The 22,040-nt window shown below is 43.9% G+C and overlaps 1 protein-coding gene across 2 annotated transcripts in view; it reads left to right on the top strand.

Annotated features, from left to right (window-relative positions):
* Positions 1–22,040, top strand: part of adkb (adenosine kinase b) — a 123,226-nt gene that overhangs the window by 51,180 nt on the left and 50,006 nt on the right. For both annotated transcript variants that reach the window (XM_074619462.1, XM_074619463.1), the window contains 2 exons: positions 1,871–2,043; positions 4,837–4,945. In XM_074619462.1, the coding sequence (XP_074475563.1) occupies positions 1,871–2,043; positions 4,837–4,945 (282 nt within the window). The remainder of the gene's footprint in view (positions 1–1,870; positions 2,044–4,836; positions 4,946–22,040) is intronic.

Genomic DNA, 22,040 nt, shown 5'->3' on the forward strand with positions numbered 1-22,040 from the left:
TAATATATAAACTATTAACCCGCTTAACAATGGAACACTGAACACTGAATAAGACATTTACAGGCGACCAAAAAGGTTATAATTAACTTTCATGAACTGAAAGCACACTGTGAAAGGGTTAAAGTTCTACGACGAAAACCTGGACAACTTCCAACACCGTGGTAGCGACCTGTCAATCACAAGGTAGCCTCGCACTAAAGCATACCCTGCTTTATGGTCTATTTGACTCTAAATGAGACCATCATTTACTAAATGAACATCATGCTGTATTGAAGGAGACTTGAAACTAGCAATTGAGACCATAAACTCATGTTTACAATGTTTACTGAGGTGATAAATCAAGTGAGAAGTAGGGTCATTTTCTCATAGACTTCTATACAATCAGACTTCTTTTTGCAACCAGAGGAGTCGCCCCCTGCTGGCTGTTAGAAAGAATGCAAATTTAAGGCACTTCCACATTGGCTTCACTTCTCAGACCCAGAGTTGCCCACTGGCCCGGCCGCTATTTTGTCTTTCAGAGGTTGTAGCGGGCTCAATCTTAAAGCTAGTGAAGATACTGGTTTCATATGAAACTGAAAAAAAAGAAGGAATCGATTGGTACCAACCATGTCAAGAAGAACGCTAAATAATGCTCCAAAGTGACACTAAATTTTGGTGAGGAAAAACTGGCATGGCCATTTACAAAGGGGTCCCTTTACCTCTGACCTCAAGATATGTGAATGAAAACACATCTTATTTGATAAAACAGATGTTGACAAACTGCATAATTTGCAGTTGTAAAAAGGTCACAAATCGTAATATATCTCATCGCAATATTGCTTGATAGTTATTTATCAAGGAAACATTTGCTGTTTGCAGCTGCTAATAAACTAAACATCCCTCTTTTCGGTTTAATATCACTCTAAATTGAATACTTTTGGATTTTGGACTGGCATGAATTTTTTTTCCAAAAACAAAGGTATTAATAGTGAAAATAATCAATAAACAGGTAAAGGCCAGCTATATTTGTAAATTGGCAGCCTTGGTTTGAAAACACACCTTGCTTAAAGTAATGATTTTTTTCCTTGGTTATTTTTTTTTTTCTATTTGGCTGTTTATTTTTTTTTCCATCTGAACTAGTTACCTAGAGACCAGAGGGGGGGGGCGGGAGGGAGGGTGCAAAAATAACAGGGAAGAGCATCTCTGGATGGGTGATGAAAACGCATTTCTCTTCCCCCACCGAGATGCTATTTGGTCGTGTGAAATGATTAATTTCACACATATACAGGTCATCCCCCAAAAGCAGCAACATCTCATTCACAAGGGGCCCCCGTCAGCAACAAAACAGGAGGCTGCAATAAAATGAGCAAACAGCAGCACGTACTGTACGTCAATAAATCTTTGGAGGTTAAACCTGAGCGCTGTAGAATTTGAGCAGCGTCCCCCCCCCTCCCTCCTCTCATCAGGTAAAAGTCACTGAGTACATCAGGACCAAAAAAATGGCCGACGAGCAGTTCAGGGAGTGTCCTGTGGTAGCAGGTACACACACACTCTCTCTCTCTCTCTCACACACACACACACACAGTCTGTGTTTGCATAAGTAGGATGGAGCCTTGAATTATGGGGTTTGTGTAAATAAGGAGATGAGACTGTTTTTAGCACACATGGAAGAGGGAGTGCTTGGATGAGAATAGTGCTTCTATGTGGAGTGGAATTGGTCTCGGGTTGTTTACGACAGCTCGCAGCCCTCATATATCACAAGCAGTATGTTTGCTGTGAAGCTACAGTTTGTGTGCCATCTGCCTTAGCTGAACTTGACCCTTCAAACAGACTTATATTTTGTAAACTGAGCTCACTGTAACTGCTGTTTTTTTATTTTCTCTTTTCCTAGTGGATGATCCAGGAACCCCACAAAGTGGCGACTTTCTTCGGGTGCATCGGCAGCGACCAATTTGGGGAGATCCTGAAGACGAAGGCTGCAGAAGCCCACGTCGACGCACATTACTACGAGCAAAACGAGGAGCCGACCGGTACCTGTGCCGCCTGTATCACCGGGGACAATAGGTTAGCCACCTTTCAGTCACCCCCTGACCAACAAATGACCCTCCAGCTCAGATTTGAAATAGTCATTCTGGTTCATTTTCACATCCTCAGGCAGACGCTTGACTCCTCGGGGCTGGAAGTCATAACAGGGAATCATAGCTCAGCTCACACATCAAAAGGAAAAAGAACAGCTTGAGTGTGTTTTTCCAGGCCCCCACTCAGTCTCTGCCGCCCCAGTGGGTTGTCATCCATCTATAGGCTGACAGTAGCAATGTGTTAGAGATGGCTGGGCTATCCCAGCTCTCACCTGTCAGCCTTCTCGCCTGTAAAAGGGGCTTTAGCATCTCTGGCGACTCTCACGCTCGCGTCATCATCAGCACGTCTGAGACAGCAGAGGTCAAAGCCTGCGCACACACAAATATCACTAACAGCGAGGGCTCCAGTTCATGATAGACCAGGTGTGGATCAATAACCTCCTTCTCTAAACACTCCCCTCCTCTTCAGCCCTTCATCCGCTGCTACTGGAGTTGTCAGTCAGTCAACGGCTGGACCTCGACCGCCCCGGGAGCCGGCCCCGCTGAATGGTCTTAGTGGGCTTGTTTGATGTGGCTCTGACACCTGAAAAGGTCAGGTGCCGTGCTCAGGGAGACGAGCTCTGTAATATTTCTTACAGGTGTTTAACAGACAGCTCAGGAGGCCAGGGGAAAGGTCTCCGGCAGGGGCAGATTGGAAGGGCGATGGCTTTGAAGGATTGGGAGCCAGTATGTCACAGCCCTCAGGCTTTGATTAGTGCAAGTCTTCAAAGAAAAAAAATCCACCTCCCCTACTCAGTCTGACACCTTGAGATCCAATCTGTAAAGATACTTTATGTATCTACGAATAATCACGTTTTAGGCGTTCCGTTTATTCAGTACTTACATGTGTAATCAAAGCTTCAATCAGTCACTCCCTCCAGGATCTCTGAGTTTTTGTGCTGTCCAAAATAACTTATTTTGCATTTTTGCAATTTGTGGCCAATTTTATGTTATTTTGCGATAAATTGTGCTAATATTTAGAATATTTTAACGTTTGAGATTGTTTCAAGAACTTACTGCTAATCTTGATGTGTAATAAAGTGCTACAGGGATGATGTATTTTTATAGGCCAACCAGGAAGTTAGAATTGCCCTGGGTTCTCGATAAAAAGCCAATGGGATTTTTGCAATGGGTTTTGGATTATTGCAGAAAATAAGCTCTGTGGCAAACAAGCGTTTATGACACTTACACGTTTTGTTCCGTAAAATAATCTCCACAAATGAACACCACTTTTAAGATTTTTGAAGTGTGAATGCAATCGCCAGAAGTAAAAAGTGTTAAAAACGTTAACTATAAACGAACTACTCCACGGTCGCATGAGCGCTAGTATACACAAGGCTGTAAAGGCGGACAAGTCGGCGTAAAGCTGCAAAATTAGTTATTAGTTATTACTGATGTATTTTATATCATAGAACAAAATGTTAAAATCTCTTAAGCCTGTGGTAATCACAGACCTTATTTCTGGCATCTAACTAAAAACCCATTGACTTCCAGACGAGGGAACCAGAAGTGCTAAGATGCTAACTCATTTCTCGGAGTTTAGGACTCATTCCTGCATCACTCTATAACTTCCAGTTAGAGTAAAAGTTGTCGCTAGCCTGTGCTGTTAGTTATGCAAGATGTAAGGTAGCCAAAGTGCTTCCTACAATACCATTTAGCATTGCTAACAAGCTCTGAGTTAGATTAGAAATAGTTCAGTTTTGGAAAATCTTGGTTGGAGGGTACACAGCCTTAGAAGACAAGTTGTGGGGAAACAAAGCCCTTGTCACCATATTTACAAGGAAGTCTCATTTATGGAGATTGATGCTTGATTTTAAAAGATAAAATTGGTTCTGAATTGCTTTATTTTTATATAGAAAAACTGGCAATTGGTAAAACTAGCAAACATTCTTCCAGTCTGACCAGTTTTCTGAATGAAAAGATCTCACAAATATTGCAGTATTTGCAAAATAGCAAATTCCTGGAGGGACTGATCAGTTATTTGTTTCCCAGTAGCTAATAGTAGTGTTTCAGTTTCACAGTTTAAAGATGTGATATCATTAGATCGAGCTGGTTATTTGACAGCGCTGTGCTTCGCTCATGTCTGTTGGACTTCCTCAGTAATGACACTCATTTTGCCTGTCATGCTCGCTCTAACCTTTGAGTCCATTACCGCAGCTCAGGTCGAGTGCAGTCCTAATCCCGCTGTCACATCGTAGCCGTCGTCATCGCGCTCTGATCAACTTAGTACGCTGTTACTCTTTTTCTCTGACGCTAACCACGGTGAGCAGCTTTTTTCTCGCCCTGCGAGAACGGACCTCTTCCTGTGTAGCAGCACCCACCTGTCATATGTTCGCCTAACAGTTTTCCCCCTAAGTAGCGATGATGGTTGCACTCATTTTGATGGCCGCTCATAAAGTGACAGCACACGAGGACTAGCTAATGATCCATGTTAAGATAATGCCACCTGCCTCCCTTCCAGCTCCCACCGCTCACTACTCAGCTCAAGTGTTCATTTACTAATGCATTTCTGTTGTTTTCCCACCTTTGCTAACAATGGACCACTTTCCATTTTGTGATATGATGACATGAAAGACATCCAGATGCCAAGTTCAGACATTCTGAGAAACCATTATCGTGCTTTTATATGGTGAAAGAACAAAGGAAAGTCTGGGGCCACAGTGTTTTTAGGGATGTTTTTGAGACAAAATTAAGATGGATGATAAGCGAGGTGGAAGATTTATGGGGTCTGTCTCGGCAGGTCCCTCGTTGCTAACCTGGCAGCGGCAAACTGCTACAAAAAGGAAAAACACCTGGACCTGGACAGCAACTGGGAGCTGGTGGAGAAAGCCAAGGTCTATTATATTGCGGTAAGTGAGACCCTCTACATTCAAAATGACTGTTCCCCAACTCTATTGCCAGAGGAGGACAAAATGTTAAGAGGCTTTATTCAGGAAATGCCTCGTCGCGCCTTTCGCATTGTCAATATATCCATTCATCCTTTGTCGAGTGAAATGAGCTATGTTACCTATTGAGACAATACAGCTCCATTCTCCCTCTTTTCCCCTCGTCTTTTGTGCGCGAAGCTGCAGCACAGTGTGAAATTGTTCTACATGTAATGCATTCATTCATTTCTCTTTTTTTTTTTTTTTTACGTGAAGACAAGCCAACAGGTGCTGTGAAAGTGTGAAAATTGATTATTCAAGTTCATTCGGCTTTACGCCCTCCTACACAATCTTCCCCCTACAGACAAAACACACACAGATTGAGGAGGACAGATGTGCGCTTTAGACATTCACACACACTCAAGCTGCACCGCTGAGGTCTTCACTTACAGCTTCTGGTGTAGGATGGCCCGCCATGCTCACGTTTCACTGTTTGGGATTATGTTTAATTCTGGCAGATCAACATTTTCTCTGATCTCAAGTCAAGATGATAGCCCTGAAATTGCACCGCATTCCACGTCTTTAAGCAGTTCATTATCGGCATAAATCAGCATTACAGCCTTAGCCATCAACATACTCCTTGGCATATCGTCCCAAGTGAAATTCACAATGGTCTCCCTGTTGAACACAAGCCCTCTAAACATGAGTGTACTGTAGTCCAATAATGATGGAGGTTTCATAATTAGCCGCCCAGTCGCAGAAACAAACACCCCCCCCCCCCTTTACCAAAAAAAAAGAAGCCGTCAGTGTTTGTGCCAGAAAGCAGATCAGTCAGTCCATCCTCCAGAGTTTGTGTGGTCTCATTTTTAGCCTCTGCTTCGCATTAGCAAACACGGCACATCCTCTGCAAATTGGCAGTTGGGCTTTGCCCACATCCGACAGTCTTGCGCGCAGGGAAAAGCTTCCGTGGGATTTGAGGGGGGATAGAAGGGCCACAAATGGGTGTTTGTCAGTGCTTGGAATCTCAAACGTCGTTTTCAGCGTCCCTCCCGGGCCTCTTTGTCAAAACAGGGGGGATCATTCGCTTTATTAGGGTCCCATTCGCACTTCCAAAGTACTTAGCCAGATACACTGCCACAGCTATTCCCACTTAATACTGTGTGGCGTGTCTAGACCGGTGTTCACTAAGGCCTCCTCTCTCCATTAACCTTGTCGAGAGCACTCAGATGTATTTATACCCAATTTACAGCCAGATTGTACATTCTCTCTCTCTCTCTCTCTCTCTCTCTCTCTCTCTCTCTCTCTCTCTCTCTCTCTGTACCAACCTCTGCTGTGTATTAATGTGCTTTGTTGATTTTCATTAAACGACTGCTGGGCGGTATACGCAGTCTTGTAAACTCTAATCTGTAAATGTAATTACCGAATGGCGCGCACGTGTGTACGTTAGCATGTTATTTGCTCGCTCGTGCGTCCGCAGTTTGTCGGAGCATGTGTGTTAAAGAGGTGATTGATGATTCCGGGCAGAGGCTCTCAAGGTGCCTGCTACTATGTGGTGTGATTGGATGAAAACAGAATTATTAGAGGGGCTCTCGCAGCCAGTCTGGCTCATCCAGCAGCAGCGGCGGCGGCGGCGGCGGCGGCGGCGGCGGCGGCAGCAGCAGGGCTGGTGGCAGACGCAGAGCAGGGAGGCAGCACTGCCATTTCTCACAAAGAGAGAGAATGTTGAACTCCTGCCAAATGTTTGGTGGCAGGCTGTTGCTAGGAAATCTGGGTCCTTAGGCAAATCATTGCACAAAGACCAATAACAAAGGCGTGAGGGGGAAGAAGGAATGGCTAAACGCATTTCAGGCAGAGGATATCTCTCTCTTTTTTTTGTGTTGAATGCCATCGCTGCTGCAGTGATGTTTACAGTTATTTCTTTCCCCGACGATTGTAAACATCAGAAATGGAGGGTGATGTATTGTGTGAAGGGGAGATGAGTGACTCTAATTGGTGGGGGTGATGTGTGCGTGCTGGCCCAGTTAGCCTCTTCTCCCCTCCTCCTTCCCTTCACTCCCTCTTTCCTTCCATCCCCATCCCCCTTGGCCCTCTATGGACACCCCCCTCCTCTTCCTCCTCTCCTTTTGCTGTCTCCTTTGCCCCCCCCCTCCCTCCATCCTCTCGTTCTCCAGTCTCTCACACACACATACACTTGCTGCTAAACACACACAGCGTGCACGCACACATTCTGCAGCATACCACTGGCTTGTTTTTCTTACCACTGAGCGCTTTGCCCTGTAATTTGATCTCCACTGCTTGATGCATCCTCCACGATGCCACTTTGAATTAACCTATGGCTCCACAGCTCTCCTTAGCCCTAGTTAATAAAATGGCCTCTACTCTAACTTATGCCATTTACATTCAGGAGAAAAAAGAAGCACTTGGTCCACCTCATGGTCGTGCAGGGGGAAGGAATGAAGAAGAGGGGAGAAGTACAAGACAATTGACTGTGAAAAGGCCTGTTAATGACTGGGCACAGATGGTCTGAAATAACCCAAGGATAGACGGAGGAGACACTCGCCTCTGCCAACTGGCCTCATACACAAAACTCACCCAACGAGACACAAGCTGCAGCGCTGTTAGGTCACAAACCTGATCACAGCTGTGGACGCCATTCGTTTACGCCCTCAGCTAATGGCGCAAGCTTGCAAGAGGTTAGCCACGCCCGAGGAGAAAACAGCTAACCCACCTTTTTGGGGTTTTTTTTTTTCAAACAGCGCAGCAACTTAGAGGGAGAATGCCTCACACTGTTAACACTGGCACACTGCATATAGCATTAATTGGCAGTTGTATTCTTGCCCTCACTGCAGGGGAAAGCTGAGTTCAGCTTCAGTCACCGTAGCATAATATGCAAGAAAAAAAAAAGAGGCGAAGGGGAGGGCAAAAAGCAGGAGAAAAAAAAAAAAAAACGCAATACTGGCACCACAAGCAGCACGTCAGCCTGCTTACACTCCAGAGTGGCACACATATACACACACATTGTTACTCCGCCCCACCAGCCCCTGCAATTTGCAGCCAAAAAAGCGAAGGGAGAGGTTTTTTCTTTCCACACACACACAACTAACTGACATCTCATCAGCCAGCCGAAGGGCTGATTAGCACAGAGGTGACTGCGGCTGTGTCTCTGTCCAACTCGGAGGGACCACACTGTCCTCACGCTGACCTTGAGCTTCCTCTCTTCCTCTATCCTTTTTCTACTCTCCCTCTCACCACCGCTCTTTATCTCCAATATTCCTCCCTTCCTCTGTCTCCACCTCCTCCCTCTCCTTTTTCTGTCTTTTCTCTCTTTCCTCTCCACTCTGTACTGCACCACTCTGCACTGCCCCTGTCCTTCCACATAGCCAGGGAGGGATCACGAGGCAAAATGCAGGCAGTGGAGAGAAAGAAGGGAGGGAGGGAGGGAAGAGAAGTGGAGGGGGGGGGGAGAAAAAAAACTGGCAGGCTCCCCCTTTGTCTGCAGGCGATCAGTTACAGTCTTGGTTGCCGATGAAATTTAATCCCCACCGCATTTACATGCCAAGTTTGACTTCTGGCAAGCCTTATTAAATAGATTTGTAAATCATTTCATCTTGATTAGAATCTGTTCTCAAGGGATCAACATTTTTTCGCCTTGCTTGTGTTTTGTTATGTGCACAATCTGTGCCCACTGGTGTTAAAAAAATTTGAAAGTCAACCCTTGGTGGTGTTATTTTTTCCTGTGTGCGAGCGAGAGCGGAGCCGTAGGTTTTAGGGGACAAAGAGCGATGGGTGCCAAGTCCCGTCCGTCAACCGGCCAAGCCACTGTGTCAGCATGTCTCCCATCTCTGGAGGTCATGTTGGTGGGCGAGCGACCGCTATGATGTGTATTCTCTTTATTAGGCTGACACCACAGTGTCTTTAGCATGGAACAATGTCATTTCAAATTGTGTCTAATCAGATGGCATTTTGTAATTGCCAGCGAGCATCTTATGAATATGAATTCATAATTGTTCAATTACAAGCCGACTGCATCATATTTATTGGCTTTTTTTTTTTTTTTTCTTCTCCCGCTGGCCTGGGCCAATTATAGGATTTAAATCTTGAGGCAATCAAGTGATAAGGGTGAGGCGTTTAGTGTTTGCTGTCACTATATAATTCTCTCGAATGTTAAACATGCATCTGGGAGGGCTGTATTTGTCAGAAGGCTGTGCGTGGAGGTGCACCTGCCTAATTGAGTGGTAATGAGCTGTCAGGAGTGCGGGCTCGGTGATTGGCTCTTGGCGGGGCGTCCCGTGCCAGTGGGACGTATGGGCTGGCCCGGCCCTGCTGGAGGATCAGCTCCACGGCGCTGCAGGCCTGAGTGGGCGGAGCGCGGTAAATTAGGGTGGAGAGGCCAAACGATGCTGGCTGCGGAGACATCCTGTGGCTTTCACTTGTCTGTGAGATTTATTTAGGTTGTTTACAATTATCCGTACTCCTGATTTGGTTTCACTTCTTCATGTCAGAGGGGGGGAAGAAGATTTCAGATGTTTTTCTTCAAAGTAGCAATACTGTGCTATAAATATACGCCATTAGAAGTAAAAGTTGAATTTTTACTTAATGGAAAAATGTGTAGCATTTAGGAGGATATATTGGCAGAAATTGAATATAATATTAATAAGTATGTTTTCTTTAGTGTATAATCACCTGAAAATAAGAATCGTTGTTTTCGTTACCTTAGAATAAGTCGTTTATATCTACATAGGGAGCAGGTCCTCTTCACGGAGCTGGCCGCCACGTTTCTACAGTAGCCCAGAATGGACAAACCAAACACTGGCTGTAGATTAGAGCTGCAATGATTAATAGAATAATCAATTACTTTTCAACTATTAAATTAATCGCCAACTATTTTGAAAATCTATTACAGTTTTAGGAAAAAAAAGTCAAAATTCTCTGATTCCAGCTTCTTAAATGTGAATATTTTCTGGTTTCTTTACTCCTCTATGACAATAAACTGAATATCTTTGAGTTGTGGACAAAAACAAGACATTTGAGGACGTCATCTTGGGCTTTGGGAAACACTGAGCGACATTTTTCACCATTTTCTGACATTTTACAGACCAAACAACAAAACGATTAATCGAGAAAAAGTAATCGACAGATTAATCGACAATGAAAATAATCATTAGATGCAGCCCTACTCTAAATAGGGCCATTCGCGTTTTTGCGTTGGCCACCGTAGTTCTCCTACATGCTTGGCACACAATAGCTTTAAGTTTAAGCATTAAATGTAAAAGTACTTGTTATGCAGATTGTTATATTAATATAAAGGCATTATATTATTTGATTATTATTACTTAAAAATGTCTTAATGGAGCTCATTGAGATGTAGCTAACTTTAAAGATGCTCTAAACGATAACAATTATTTGCTATTCAAAGATATAGTGGAGTAGAGAATGAAGTTGCTCTCCCTCTGTGTGAGCTTCTGCCCCACTGGCTAGCTCACGGCCCGCCGCTCTGCACTGCTCTCATATGGCGGTTACAGCTGATAACGCTGTCGGTTGGACGACGGCGCCGTTGCAGAAGCGTAGCACCACCCTCCGGTTCCCCCCCAGGTTAACACTATTAGCTCTCTCAGCAGTGTTGCCGTTGTTTTCACTGTTAGTCAGCTGTCGCCATGAGAGTTGTGTGGAGGCAATAGAAATGCTCCGAAGCTCGCATTTAGCACTTTTAAACTACATTATAAACTGTTGGTACCTTGTAACAATGCATCATATTTTATAAGACGATCATATGCTTTATGTAAAATCTTAATCTACAAAGAAACTAGTAATAGAGATTAGATAAATGCAGCCCCACCAAACCCCCACAGTTGATTGTTCCATTTATTTATTTAACGACAATATAAACACAGTAAGCTGTAGCAAAGCTCATCTGTTTGAAATAGTTGTGGAGAAGGTTTACAGGATGTCAGGGTTCATCTCATTTTGTTATGATGGAGTTCTCATCACAGTGAATGGCATCTATTTTGGTTTAGATTTGTGTATCTGTGTGATTTATTTTTATATATTTTATTTATTTATTTGTTAGAAATGTGCGTGGAAATACTTAAAAGTTGGCAGGGCTGTGCTGGTGTTATTTTGGGAGTCTTTATTTCTAGCATCCTAATTTGAACAACAACAGGAGAAAAAAAAAAAATGCTTTAATCCACTGTATCTTGAGTAATTGCCTCTTGGTGAGGAGTGGGGTGTGTGGGGGTGGGGGGCACATTTTTGGACGCTGGCAAGCTTCCAGGCTGTAGTCCATATTACTCTACCAGCATGCAATGACTCTCTCCTTGTACACCCACGTTACCTTGTAAAAACAGTTTTTCTTCTTCAGCAGGGAAAACACCATGTCCTTTCACCCTGGATTACTGTGTGCATCTGCTCCACAGGCAGCAAGTCTGTTTTCCTCTCTGCCTCGCTGTAAAAGGGATGAAATAGTTCAGACTTAATGATATTTCTACTTTCCTTCACCTTGTCCCTTTTGCTCCCTCTGCATCAAAGCACTCGGTGTGTGTGTGTGTGTGTGTGTGTGTGTGTGTGTGTGTGTGTGTGTGTGTGTGTGTGTGTGTGTGTGTGTGTGTGTGTGTGTGTGTGTGTGTGTGTGTGTGTGTGTGTGTGTGTGTGTGTGTGTGTGTGTGTGTGTGAGTGGGCCTTTTTTATTCATGAGACCAAGTTGTAGAATAATGTTTCAGTCCTATACTGGGATGTTGTGGCCATTTGTGCGAGTTCCATGGCTTAATTGAATAGACTGAGTAATTATTTGTCAAGTAATGCTGAGCAGAAAATAAATAGCCACTTTGCGGCCGTGAATTGTGCCTGATGGCCATGTGTTGATACTCTCACCAGGGAGAGTAAAAACCTGCTCTACTGGCTAAGTATCTGATTAAGATTCACATGATGAAACCGCAGACGCTTTAGGATAGTGTGTCTCCTGGGCAAAGATAGTGAGTAGAGTTAAGTGTCAGACGCTGTTATATTATCACGCTGGAGCATAAAGCCTCGACTGAATAAATATCGCCCGGAATATTCTCCTCGCCACAAACCATCCGCAGCACGCGGGTCAACTTGACAGTTTTTTCCGAAAGCAGCCTACAAAGAATCGCCACAGATGTGCATCTCTGCGCAGCAGATGCTGGACACTGTTCTTTGAGAATTGTTTCCTTCTGCAAGGTTTCATTTTTCCCTTTTATGTCGCTGTAATTTGTTTATGGTCTGTAATAAGCCTGTGCATATCTTCCTTCTGCCAGTTTGGCCTTGGTCCATTGTAAACTGCCAGTAATTTTTTCTCTCTCTCACCCTTTTTAAAAGAGACTAATGACTTCTGAGGATAATATAATATTTTGTAATGATTTGATAATTCATTCATTTAAGTTATAATCCTGAGGATTTTCATTATAGCACACCTCAATTTTCATACTATTAACAGCCAGCAATTTTTTTGCAATAGCCATTTTATGTATACTGATACACCAGTTTCTCATCTGTTCGCTGAGTCAAAACCGTAAAAACGACAAGTTGTGGTTTTATGGGGTGTTATATGCAGGACTTTATCTTGGCCGGGAGCATAGACTGTAAATAAGAAGTGGACGTATTCACGACGACATCACCCATTGGTTTGTGGACTATGGTTTTGAAGCCTCAAAACTGCGGCCTCAAAAGAGTTTGGCATTTTTGGCCGTCGCCATCTTGATTATTTGCAACCACTGACACGAGAGGGTGGAGCTAAGTACAACCAAACGCTGAATAAGACATTTTTAGGCAGCCAAAATGTTAATATCAACTTTCATAAACTGAAAACAAACTGTGAAAGGGTTAAAGTTGTAAGATGAAAACACGGAAAACACCCAGACCGGACAACGCCGTGGTAGCGACCTGTCAATCACAAGGTAGCCACGCCCCAAAGCATACCCTGCTTTATGGTGTATTAGACTCTAAATGGGCCCATAATTTACTAAATGAACATCATGCTGTATTGAAGAAGACTTGAAACTAGCGATTGAGACCATAAACTCATGTTTACAATGTTTACTGAGGTAATAAATCAAGTGAGAAGTAGGCTAATTATCTCATAGACTTCTATACAATCAGACTTCTTTTTGCAACCAGAGGAGTCACCCCCTGCTGGCTATTAGAAAGAATGCAAGTTTAAGGCACTTCAGCATTGGCTTCACTTCTCAGACCCCGGAAGTTGCCGCCTGGCTGGGAGCAGTGACTTCATCCGCTAGTTGCCTGGCAACCGCACAATGATGATGATGACTTAACACATCGGTTTTCATACTAATTAAACAAACAACATATAATGTGACAATTACGGAGCTTTAGACGTGCTGGTAGGCATTTTCTTCCCCTTTTGACAGAGGCAGGCTAGCTGTTTCCCCCTGCTCCCAGTCTTTATGCTAAGCTAAGCTAACCATCTCCTGGCCTTAGCTTTATATTCCATTGGCAGAAATGAGAGTAGTATCTATCTGATTATAACTTTAGAGAGCACATATGTATCTGAAAATGGATCAATAAACAAATGCTGCAACTAATATATATATATATATTTTTATTAATTGTTAGGTTTATAATGAAAAATACGCGTCAGTAGTTCCCAGAGCCCAAGGTGATCAAAATACGTGTTTTGTCTGACCAGCAGTCCAAAGATATTCAGTTTACAATTATTACATTTTTAAAAAAATGTTTTTAAATGTGCAGGATATTTGCTTGATAAATGCTGATTAATCAACAAATGGTTTCACTGCAGCATCAAACTGCTTTTTGTTTTTTCAGTAAGCATGTCTGGGGTTAGCACATGCAGTGTGAAAGTGTTTATTTTTCATACATGGTCCCACTCAGACATAGGCTAGTACTCTGACCTTATCTATTGTTTCTCAAGTGTATATTGTAAGCAGCTTTGGAGGCTTTATAGAGACTTAGCCGGCAGGGCTGCCATTGCTCTGGTGGAACATTTGGACCTCTGGCAAGTGTCAGATTTTCAGCAGCACATTAAATCTCTTAACCCAGTTCTCTCTTTTTCCCCTCCCCTTCCTCTCTCTGTCTCCCTCTCTTCCTCTTTCCCTCTCTCTCTCCTTCCCATGCTAACAAGCTGGCTGTGATTTATTTTTCATGTGTGGCGTTGTTCGCCTCCGCCATTTTTTTTTTTTTTTCTCCCCGGCATCTAAACTCTCGTGCCAGTGGTTAGCCTGGTGCCCAGGCCCTGAGGGGGCAGAGTGGAAACGCAGCCAGAGCAGCTGCACATCCACCCCGACCGGGCAGAGTCCTCCAGTCGCACTGTGATGGAGAGGCCAGCGCCACTTTGATTAGCATGTCCGTCCTTATTGGCCAGCTTGAATGTCATGTACCGTGAGCCCAGTCGTCTAATGCTTCAGCTGGCCAACGGGGCCGCTCCCTGCAATTACTGATAGGGCTGTCTGTTCCAGCGCAGAGGAGAGGCCAGGGAGAGCGCCAAAGTGCCAAATGATTGTCCTCGGGTAAATAAAAAGCAGACATCTTCCCTTTTTGATGTCCTATATGTGCGTGCCTTATTTTCAGATGCTGTGGCGCAATCACATTTGAAAGCATTTTGCGCTCCCAACATAACAAGGGGGAACCAATCAAAACAATAACTGTGGTTCCTTTTGACAAAGCCCTTGGCTCACAATTGTCAGAAGATGTAAGCTGACTCATCCACACAAGAAGGGCATGTATCCCTGGGAGCGAGGGGCGCAAAGCTATGATGAATCTTCCCCTCTGTGCTCTCCTCTCTCCGCTGAGCCTGCATGGATTAATTACATGACTAGTAGCTAGTTTAGTCCCATTATTTATTTTTTCTAATGAATAATTTCACTCTCCCTCTCCGCCTAGATTTTATTCTGCTCAGGACTTTTTTCGGCTTCGCCCCGTGGAAATAAGAATGCATTGATTATTTTCCATCTAGCAAATATCCCACCAACTGAGGAATAACATGCCTTTCCCCTAATTGGTTTGTTTATCTTGAGCAACAGACTCCGGGTTTGTTTGGACTCTGGCTGGCATCCACACACTGCACCGCTCCTCGGCATGATTACTCACCTTGGGAGGAGGCTGCTGGAGCAAGGTTGATGTTCCCCGCATAGACATCAGGCTGTCATTCTCCCCGCTCATGTGACATCATTTGCCAAGACAGATTTGTTACAGGAAAAATAAATTCAGGCCTAAAAAGGGATTGATTTAAGGACAGGCTGCGAGTGGAAAAAAAGGCGACAGGAGGGATGGGGGGCTCCCAGACACATTTCACCACTGAGAGGGCTCGGGCCGGATCCAAACAAGCTGCCAACAGAAGATGGATTCTGGCTTCATGTATAATTGATAAACTGTATGTTCTAGGTGTCAGCTTTAAAGAGAGAGCTAGGACTATATCAGGAAGCTATTTTTCCTCTCTGAGGCGAGCATCATTTTTATTTTGTCCTCCCCCGTTCTCTGGCTTATCTTCTCAGTTCAGAAAGCCCCGTTGAAAATTATCGTTTTCTTTGAAGACGACGTTCGGGAAGTGCAGGCTTTAAAAGCACATCCTGTTCCTGCGCCTATTAGGAGTGCTAGTCCAGGGCAGATAGCCATCTGCAAAGTTGACTGTACATCCTGAGTTATCAGGATTAGCCATCTCACTCTTGACACCTGGCACATTAATATTAGCTATGGGAGACTCCATCCTGCTGAAAGCAGCATAAAAGGATTAATGCAGCGCTTATCCTTTTGGAAATAATGCCCTTTATTGAGCGGATTTGACACTGTAAAGGCTAATGATGACATTGAATGGAGCGAGAATAAGTAATGGCGCATCATCCCGTGTCACGCAGCCAGAATAGTCGCTATTTGCATTCCGACGGCTCAAACTGTATTGATTTTGCTGAAGGCGTTGGGGTTGTTTTTCCTCCGCAGCAGTAAGAAAGTGTTACTCAATCATCAACGTCCTGTAGCTAATGACAGTCCTCTCCCTGTAGGCCCAATGACACGCTTCGCTCATCGTCACATCGTATGCTACCGTCTCACCTCTGAGCACTTTGAGCCGCGGCGATTACTGTACATGAAACACAATATGCCAGCATGTCACCCTGCCTGCCTGTCACGCACAGACTGCAGGGTTAATGTGGCTTTGCCCACTCGCTTTAATAGTAGTCAATTTGTATCCTGCCAGTCAGATGCATGAGTGGTACATGTTGTACCACAAAGGCTTGACTATTTTAGTGGACCAGAGGAGGACCAACTTTGTGCCCTATAATTTCCCTTTGACACAATATAATAGCTGTTAAAAGCAGTTTTCTATTGTGTTTTTTTTTTTTATATACAAGACTTGAAGAAAAGTGGCCTGATTTCATATTATTTGTTTTGTCCACTTGACTCTAAATGTTGCTGCATGTAAACAGGAAATGTGCCTGCATGGGGTAACCGGATCCCGCCACACAGCGAGCATCTAAATCAAGCTAAAATGATTGTAATTCAGTGGGAGAGAGTCTCCTTGAACCCCTAACATGATTTGATTATAAAGAGGTTAAACAACTAATAATAAATCTGTCACATTTTTAATAAGATGTGCCATTTTGTATCGGGCATTATGACGCTGAGGGCCAGACAAGTGGCCATCAGGGCCACCTGAGAGCATTCGCTCTGTTCTTCCCGCTAAATTGCCGCTTCCCCCAGGTGTTTTTTTTAGCTGACAAGATAGTAACCTTATCAATCACAGCTGCTTCCCTCTCCCTCCCAAGGACTCGCGTTGATATGTTCTAAGTGCTCCCTCCTTTAGCGGTTTTAATGGGAATATCGCATGCTCATTTCAGCGATGCCTCCCTGTTTCTTAATGAGCTGATAAAGCCCCAATTATGGAGGCAAATCCTGATTTCTGATTTGCATTACCGACTCTTGTTTCGCCACACACGGCGGAAATGTTCATGATTGAGGTGCTGAGCTGCCTTTCCAGAGACTTTCTCGGTGTGTGTGTGTGTGTGTGTGTGTTGATGTGCATGTGTAGGGACACAGGAGATGGACAGATTAGATTAGATACAGTAGACGCTGCACGGCCCCGGCCGTTTGTGCGTAGAATGTGATTTAGTTGCGAGGTTCGAGACGGGCTGCGGGGCTGCTCTGGGCTCTGTGATGGGTGAGGGGACAGACTGACAGTGACAGTGGGGTGGTAATGGCTCCGAATGAGGAGGAATGGCCCCTGTAAGGCCCCCTCTCCCGGCGGCAGAGCAGAGCAGCCCTGTCCAAATACACTGCAAAATGAATTCTTCTCTACACCTGTTTTTTTTCTTCCACAGAACTAGAAATCGAGGCTATTTATAGCTTCACCAATCTGAGGAGAAATGGTGAAAGAAATGGAAAAACGCTACCCTTAAAGAAATCCAGCCTTCACTTTTATTAAGTATCAGCAGCTGCAGTGACGCCACAGCCCATCAGATGTTGAGACATCAGTGGAAGTAAAAAAAAAAAAAAGAGGAGAGGATGTTGTATCACATTGAACAGGAAGAGATAGCCAAGAGGGAGACGCGAGGCCGATCAAAGTTGACCTCTGGACACGTCATGAGAGATGTGGACATATCAGTATGAGTGCATAAGATTTCCCAGGTTTGTTTTCGTACAGCCACATATTTGCCTCCCTTGCCCTCCGCGCCCTTTTTTATCCGTCTCTGAAACTGAAACATCATGTCTAGAACTTTGGCTTGGGAGCTCTGCAGTTCATGAAAAATGCATTCGCTCGCTCTTTTTCTAACTCTTCGCCTCTGATACCCTTGTCATATCATATCCATGTCATGTCGGCGTGCGTATTAATTATGTAGCAGGCGCAGTTGTGGAGACAATATTGATGCAACTAGACGTCCTATGTATATTACTCGCCCGTCGTTGGGAAATATAAACAAGACTTAATTGAGGATGAGAAGACGCTTTAATGTTTAGCCTTGTGAGTAAATAATTCTTAGCCAGTGTTTACAAGAAGCATTTTTTTTCTCTCTCTCGGGCTCCATTTCATTCTCAGAGTCTCGCTCTTTTTCCGGTTCAACTGAGGTGTTTGACCCGGCCAACCCGCCTGGGCTTAGCCCCTCTTTTAGCTTAGTATTGCAGACAAACGGCACCCAGTAGCACATTTTGTCGGTGTCCCAAATTGCAAAGGTAATTTATTTCCTTGCAAGCAAAATTATGCATGAGTAAGAGGTCATGTTGTAATATAAAATTGCTCAGCAGTTGCAACCATGCCAGATCCTGTGTGGGATTTGTGTTTCTGTTTATGACTCCTCTCTGTGCTGTAATCGTATGGAACTGTGATAGCACTTCTTGAATATATTCCCCTCACCAAATGAATATCAGGAGGGAACACAGTTCTGGATGGTTCCTCTTGAAATATAGCTGTTTCCCTCCGGTCCTCTTCCTCCTCCTGTCACAAATGGTCTCTCAGGATTAAAACCACTACAGACACTTCAGAGAAATTAATCTTCTTCCAGGACCTCATTCAAAAGTTGCATTCAAAAAAGGGGGGGGGAGAAAAAAAAGGACTTACACACTTGTTATGTGTAGTGCCAAATCGGATATCTGTGTTCCTCGCAGATATAGATTAAATACAGCACGCTGTGAAAGCATATTTAAAGGTGGTAACCTTGTCGTTGCCAACAACTGAGTCGACACTGATTGTGTGCGTTTCGTAATGCTAGAGTGATTGTTTTACAGCATGGTGATTGCAGCGGTTTGGCAGGAATAATTGGAAGTTCAAAGCGTCGTCGATCCGCGAGCATAGCCTGGGGATAGGTTTCTGGAGAAGCTGACACTTCAGACGTATTATGAAGCCATCACGTCTAATTTGCACATGCCTCTTTTGTAATTTACCCGCAATTCAGAGGAACAGTCTCCTTGCCTCGGCAGCACAATGCACACTCTGCTTGCATTGTTCACGCTCATTGGAAGAGACACTGAGTGAATGAGTCTTGGAGCTCAAATAATGTGCAGCACTGTTCCTGTCATATTTGTTGCCGTGTAATGGCTCCTGATTTGTAGTTTCCTGCAGCGCCTTTTTTCGGTTTTGGGTGCACGGTGTGCACACAGCAACTTTCTGTGCATCCAGTCCAAGCAGCTTGTTTACAACTCGCCATCGAAAGCAAACGCTTGACAGATAAAGGACCTCAAAAACGTGGTTTACAGTCTTTGAGAGAGGGGGGAGGAAACCTCTTCAGAGGAAGGACTGGGGTTTTCCACATGCCGCCCAGACATTCTCACACATATTGAGTTTGTCTGTGTGCATCTTTGAAGATGCAAATGTGTCAACCACATGTAACCAACCACCCAGCGAGAAGCCGAGATGCTCAACTGCCTTTCTCACGGCTCTTAAATGGCTGCCAGTGATCTTCAGCAGCTCTCTGCGTGTCTGTGAAGCCTGCAGTTCTTTTTTAACGGACAGATTAGTTTTTGTGGTCTATTGAATAATTTGCGCACATTTATCACAGAGCAGAAACGTCAGTTTAACCACATTAGGAGACGGAAGAGCGCTTGGCTGTAAAATTTTACGACTTGTCGTGTAGCAAAGTGTTACAGTAGATAGTGAGTGTAAGCTTTTATAATGATACAGAAGCCATTAATTGGCCATTAATGTAAACCAGAAGTTACTAGAGTCAGTAAATGGATTTATTGTTTTTTTTAGCAGGGCTGTCAATCCATTAAAATATTTAATTGTAATTAATCGCATATTTTTTATCTTTACAAAATGTAACTTAAAGGGAGATTTGTCAAGTATTTAATACTCTTATCAACATAGGAGTGGGCAAATATGCTTGTTTTATGCAAATATATGTATATATTTATTATTGGAAATCAATTAACAACACAAAACAATGATAAATATTGTCCAGAAACCCTCACAGGTACTGCATTTAGCATAAAGATATGCTCAAATCATAACATGGTAAACTCAAGCCCAACAGGCAACAACAGCTGCCAGTGTGTCAGTGTGCTGACTTGACTATGACTTGCCCCAAACTGCATGTGATTATCATAAAGTGGGCATGTCTGTAAAGGGGAGACTCGTGGGTACCCATAGAACCCGTTTTCATTCACATATCTTGAGGTCAGAGGTCAAGGGACCCCTTTGAAAATGGCCATGCCAGTTTTTCCTCGCCAAAATTTGGAGCGTTTTTTAGCCTCCTTCACGATAAGCTAGTATGATATGGTTAGTACCAATGGATTCCTTCGGTTTTCTAGTTTCATACGATGCCAGTATCTTCACTCTAGGTTTAAAACTGAGCCCGCTACAACCTAAAAATCGCAAGTTGTGTTAATGCATTAAAGACATTAGTGGCGTTAAAACAAATTTATGTCAACGCGTTATTATGGCGTTAACTGTGACAGCCCCTAGATCTATTTTGCATGACAACACAGACTTTTTTGATTTTGAACATGAAGTCGCTCCTTAATCAAGAGAATATTTATACCTCAAACTTGCCAGCCAGCTTTGACGTCTGGTGCAATAAAAAAAAGACAGCACATCATAGCTTGGCACATCCTGACAGAAGAGACATTCGTAAATTATTGATGTTTTTCCCCTCGCTCTGTCACCTATCGTCGCACTATCCCTCTCCACTACTGGGTTTTTGAAATGCAAGAGTAGTAGCCCTGCGGTGTGGCAAAGTCATGTTAGCGGCTCTCATTTCAATATCTGAAGTGAAAGGTCGGGATGATATATTCCGTCCTGCCGCGGCGACAGTGACTTACACGCCACCGGTTCAAGATGGTACACTTTTTTACGAGGCCCACCCAGCCTGTCGAGCAAACTGATAATGAATCAATCTGTGTGAAACATTTATGGGTGCCCCCCCTCCTTCCCTCACCCGCCTTGCGTGAGGCCAATTAGAGCATCCGCGGTGGCCCCTGCTGTCTGAGTCAGGGAAGCCCCTCGCATTGTCATATCAATATTCCTCTGTTGATCCCCAGCTGAGGCGAGTCCGGCTGCTCTTTCCTCACATGCTAATTTGCATTCGCCAGCGTGTGTGGGAGATGCTGGTTGCCTCTCCTCCTTGTTCCCAAACCTACTGTTGCCTTCCCTCTCTCTGTCTTTTTTTTTTTTTTTTTCCGAGAGGGAAAGGTTTCTTGATTCCTGGCATGCCAGAGAAGGGTCCTCTGAGGATTACATTGGCTAAGCCCTTATCACTCCAGGAAATTCACTGCCTGCTTAAAAAAGTGGTAGGAGTAGAAAATCAAGGGGAAGTGTTATTCTTTTTAAGTTTCTCCCTATTCCCATGGAAAGTTATTACGGGTTTGAAGAAAAGTCCTTTTTTTGGCACTCAAGTTTTCTCGTAACTACATTTCATATTTCACCCTTCTTTTTTTTTTTTCCAAGCGGCTGGTGGAATTTTAGAAGTGGAAAATGTGAAGGCAGGTGCTTGAGAGAGGGAGAGAGGGGGGAGGTTTTTAGGGAGGGCTGCGCTCACTGGGAAGCGATGTTAAACATCCAGGGGAAATGTTTGTTATTCTAATGGGATACCACCATGGTAACAGCTTTTAGAGACTCCCAAGGCTTTGTGCGGAGTATATGCACGCTTTCATCAATCTCGCCTAATTTCTTTGGGGATTAGCAAATATAATCAGTCCTTTTCTGCAAGTCGTCACCTGCTTATCGACATGAATATTATGGTGAAATTTAGCAGAACACAGCCGCCGTCGCATGTGGAGAAAGCAATACCCGGGCCATTAATATAAATCACAAATTGAAGTGAGTCACTAAATAGATTCAAAAGTCATTAGTATTCATTGTGCTGAATGACATCCCAGACAGAATAGCTTACATTTTGCACATACCTACTTGATTTTTTCCTTTTTTTAAACCCTTGCAACCGAGACCAAAGCACTTTTGCTCGTATTACATCTTGAAGTTAAACATGTTTCAGACAGACGTAATGAATTATGTTATTTTCAGATTTAATACCTTTACAAGGGGTTTTAAAGGCAATGGAGTGAACTCATTTACAAGACTTGGGGAAAAAAAAGGAAACCCCCGCCTGATGAGGAGCCTCCGTGTTTAAAAGGCTCCAATAACTCGTAAGCCCCTCTCAGTTTTATACCT

Source organism: Sebastes fasciatus, chromosome 20 (assembly GCF_043250625.1).
Source record: "Sebastes fasciatus isolate fSebFas1 chromosome 20, fSebFas1.pri, whole genome shotgun sequence".
Taxonomy (NCBI): domain Eukaryota; kingdom Metazoa; phylum Chordata; class Actinopteri; order Perciformes; family Sebastidae; genus Sebastes; species Sebastes fasciatus.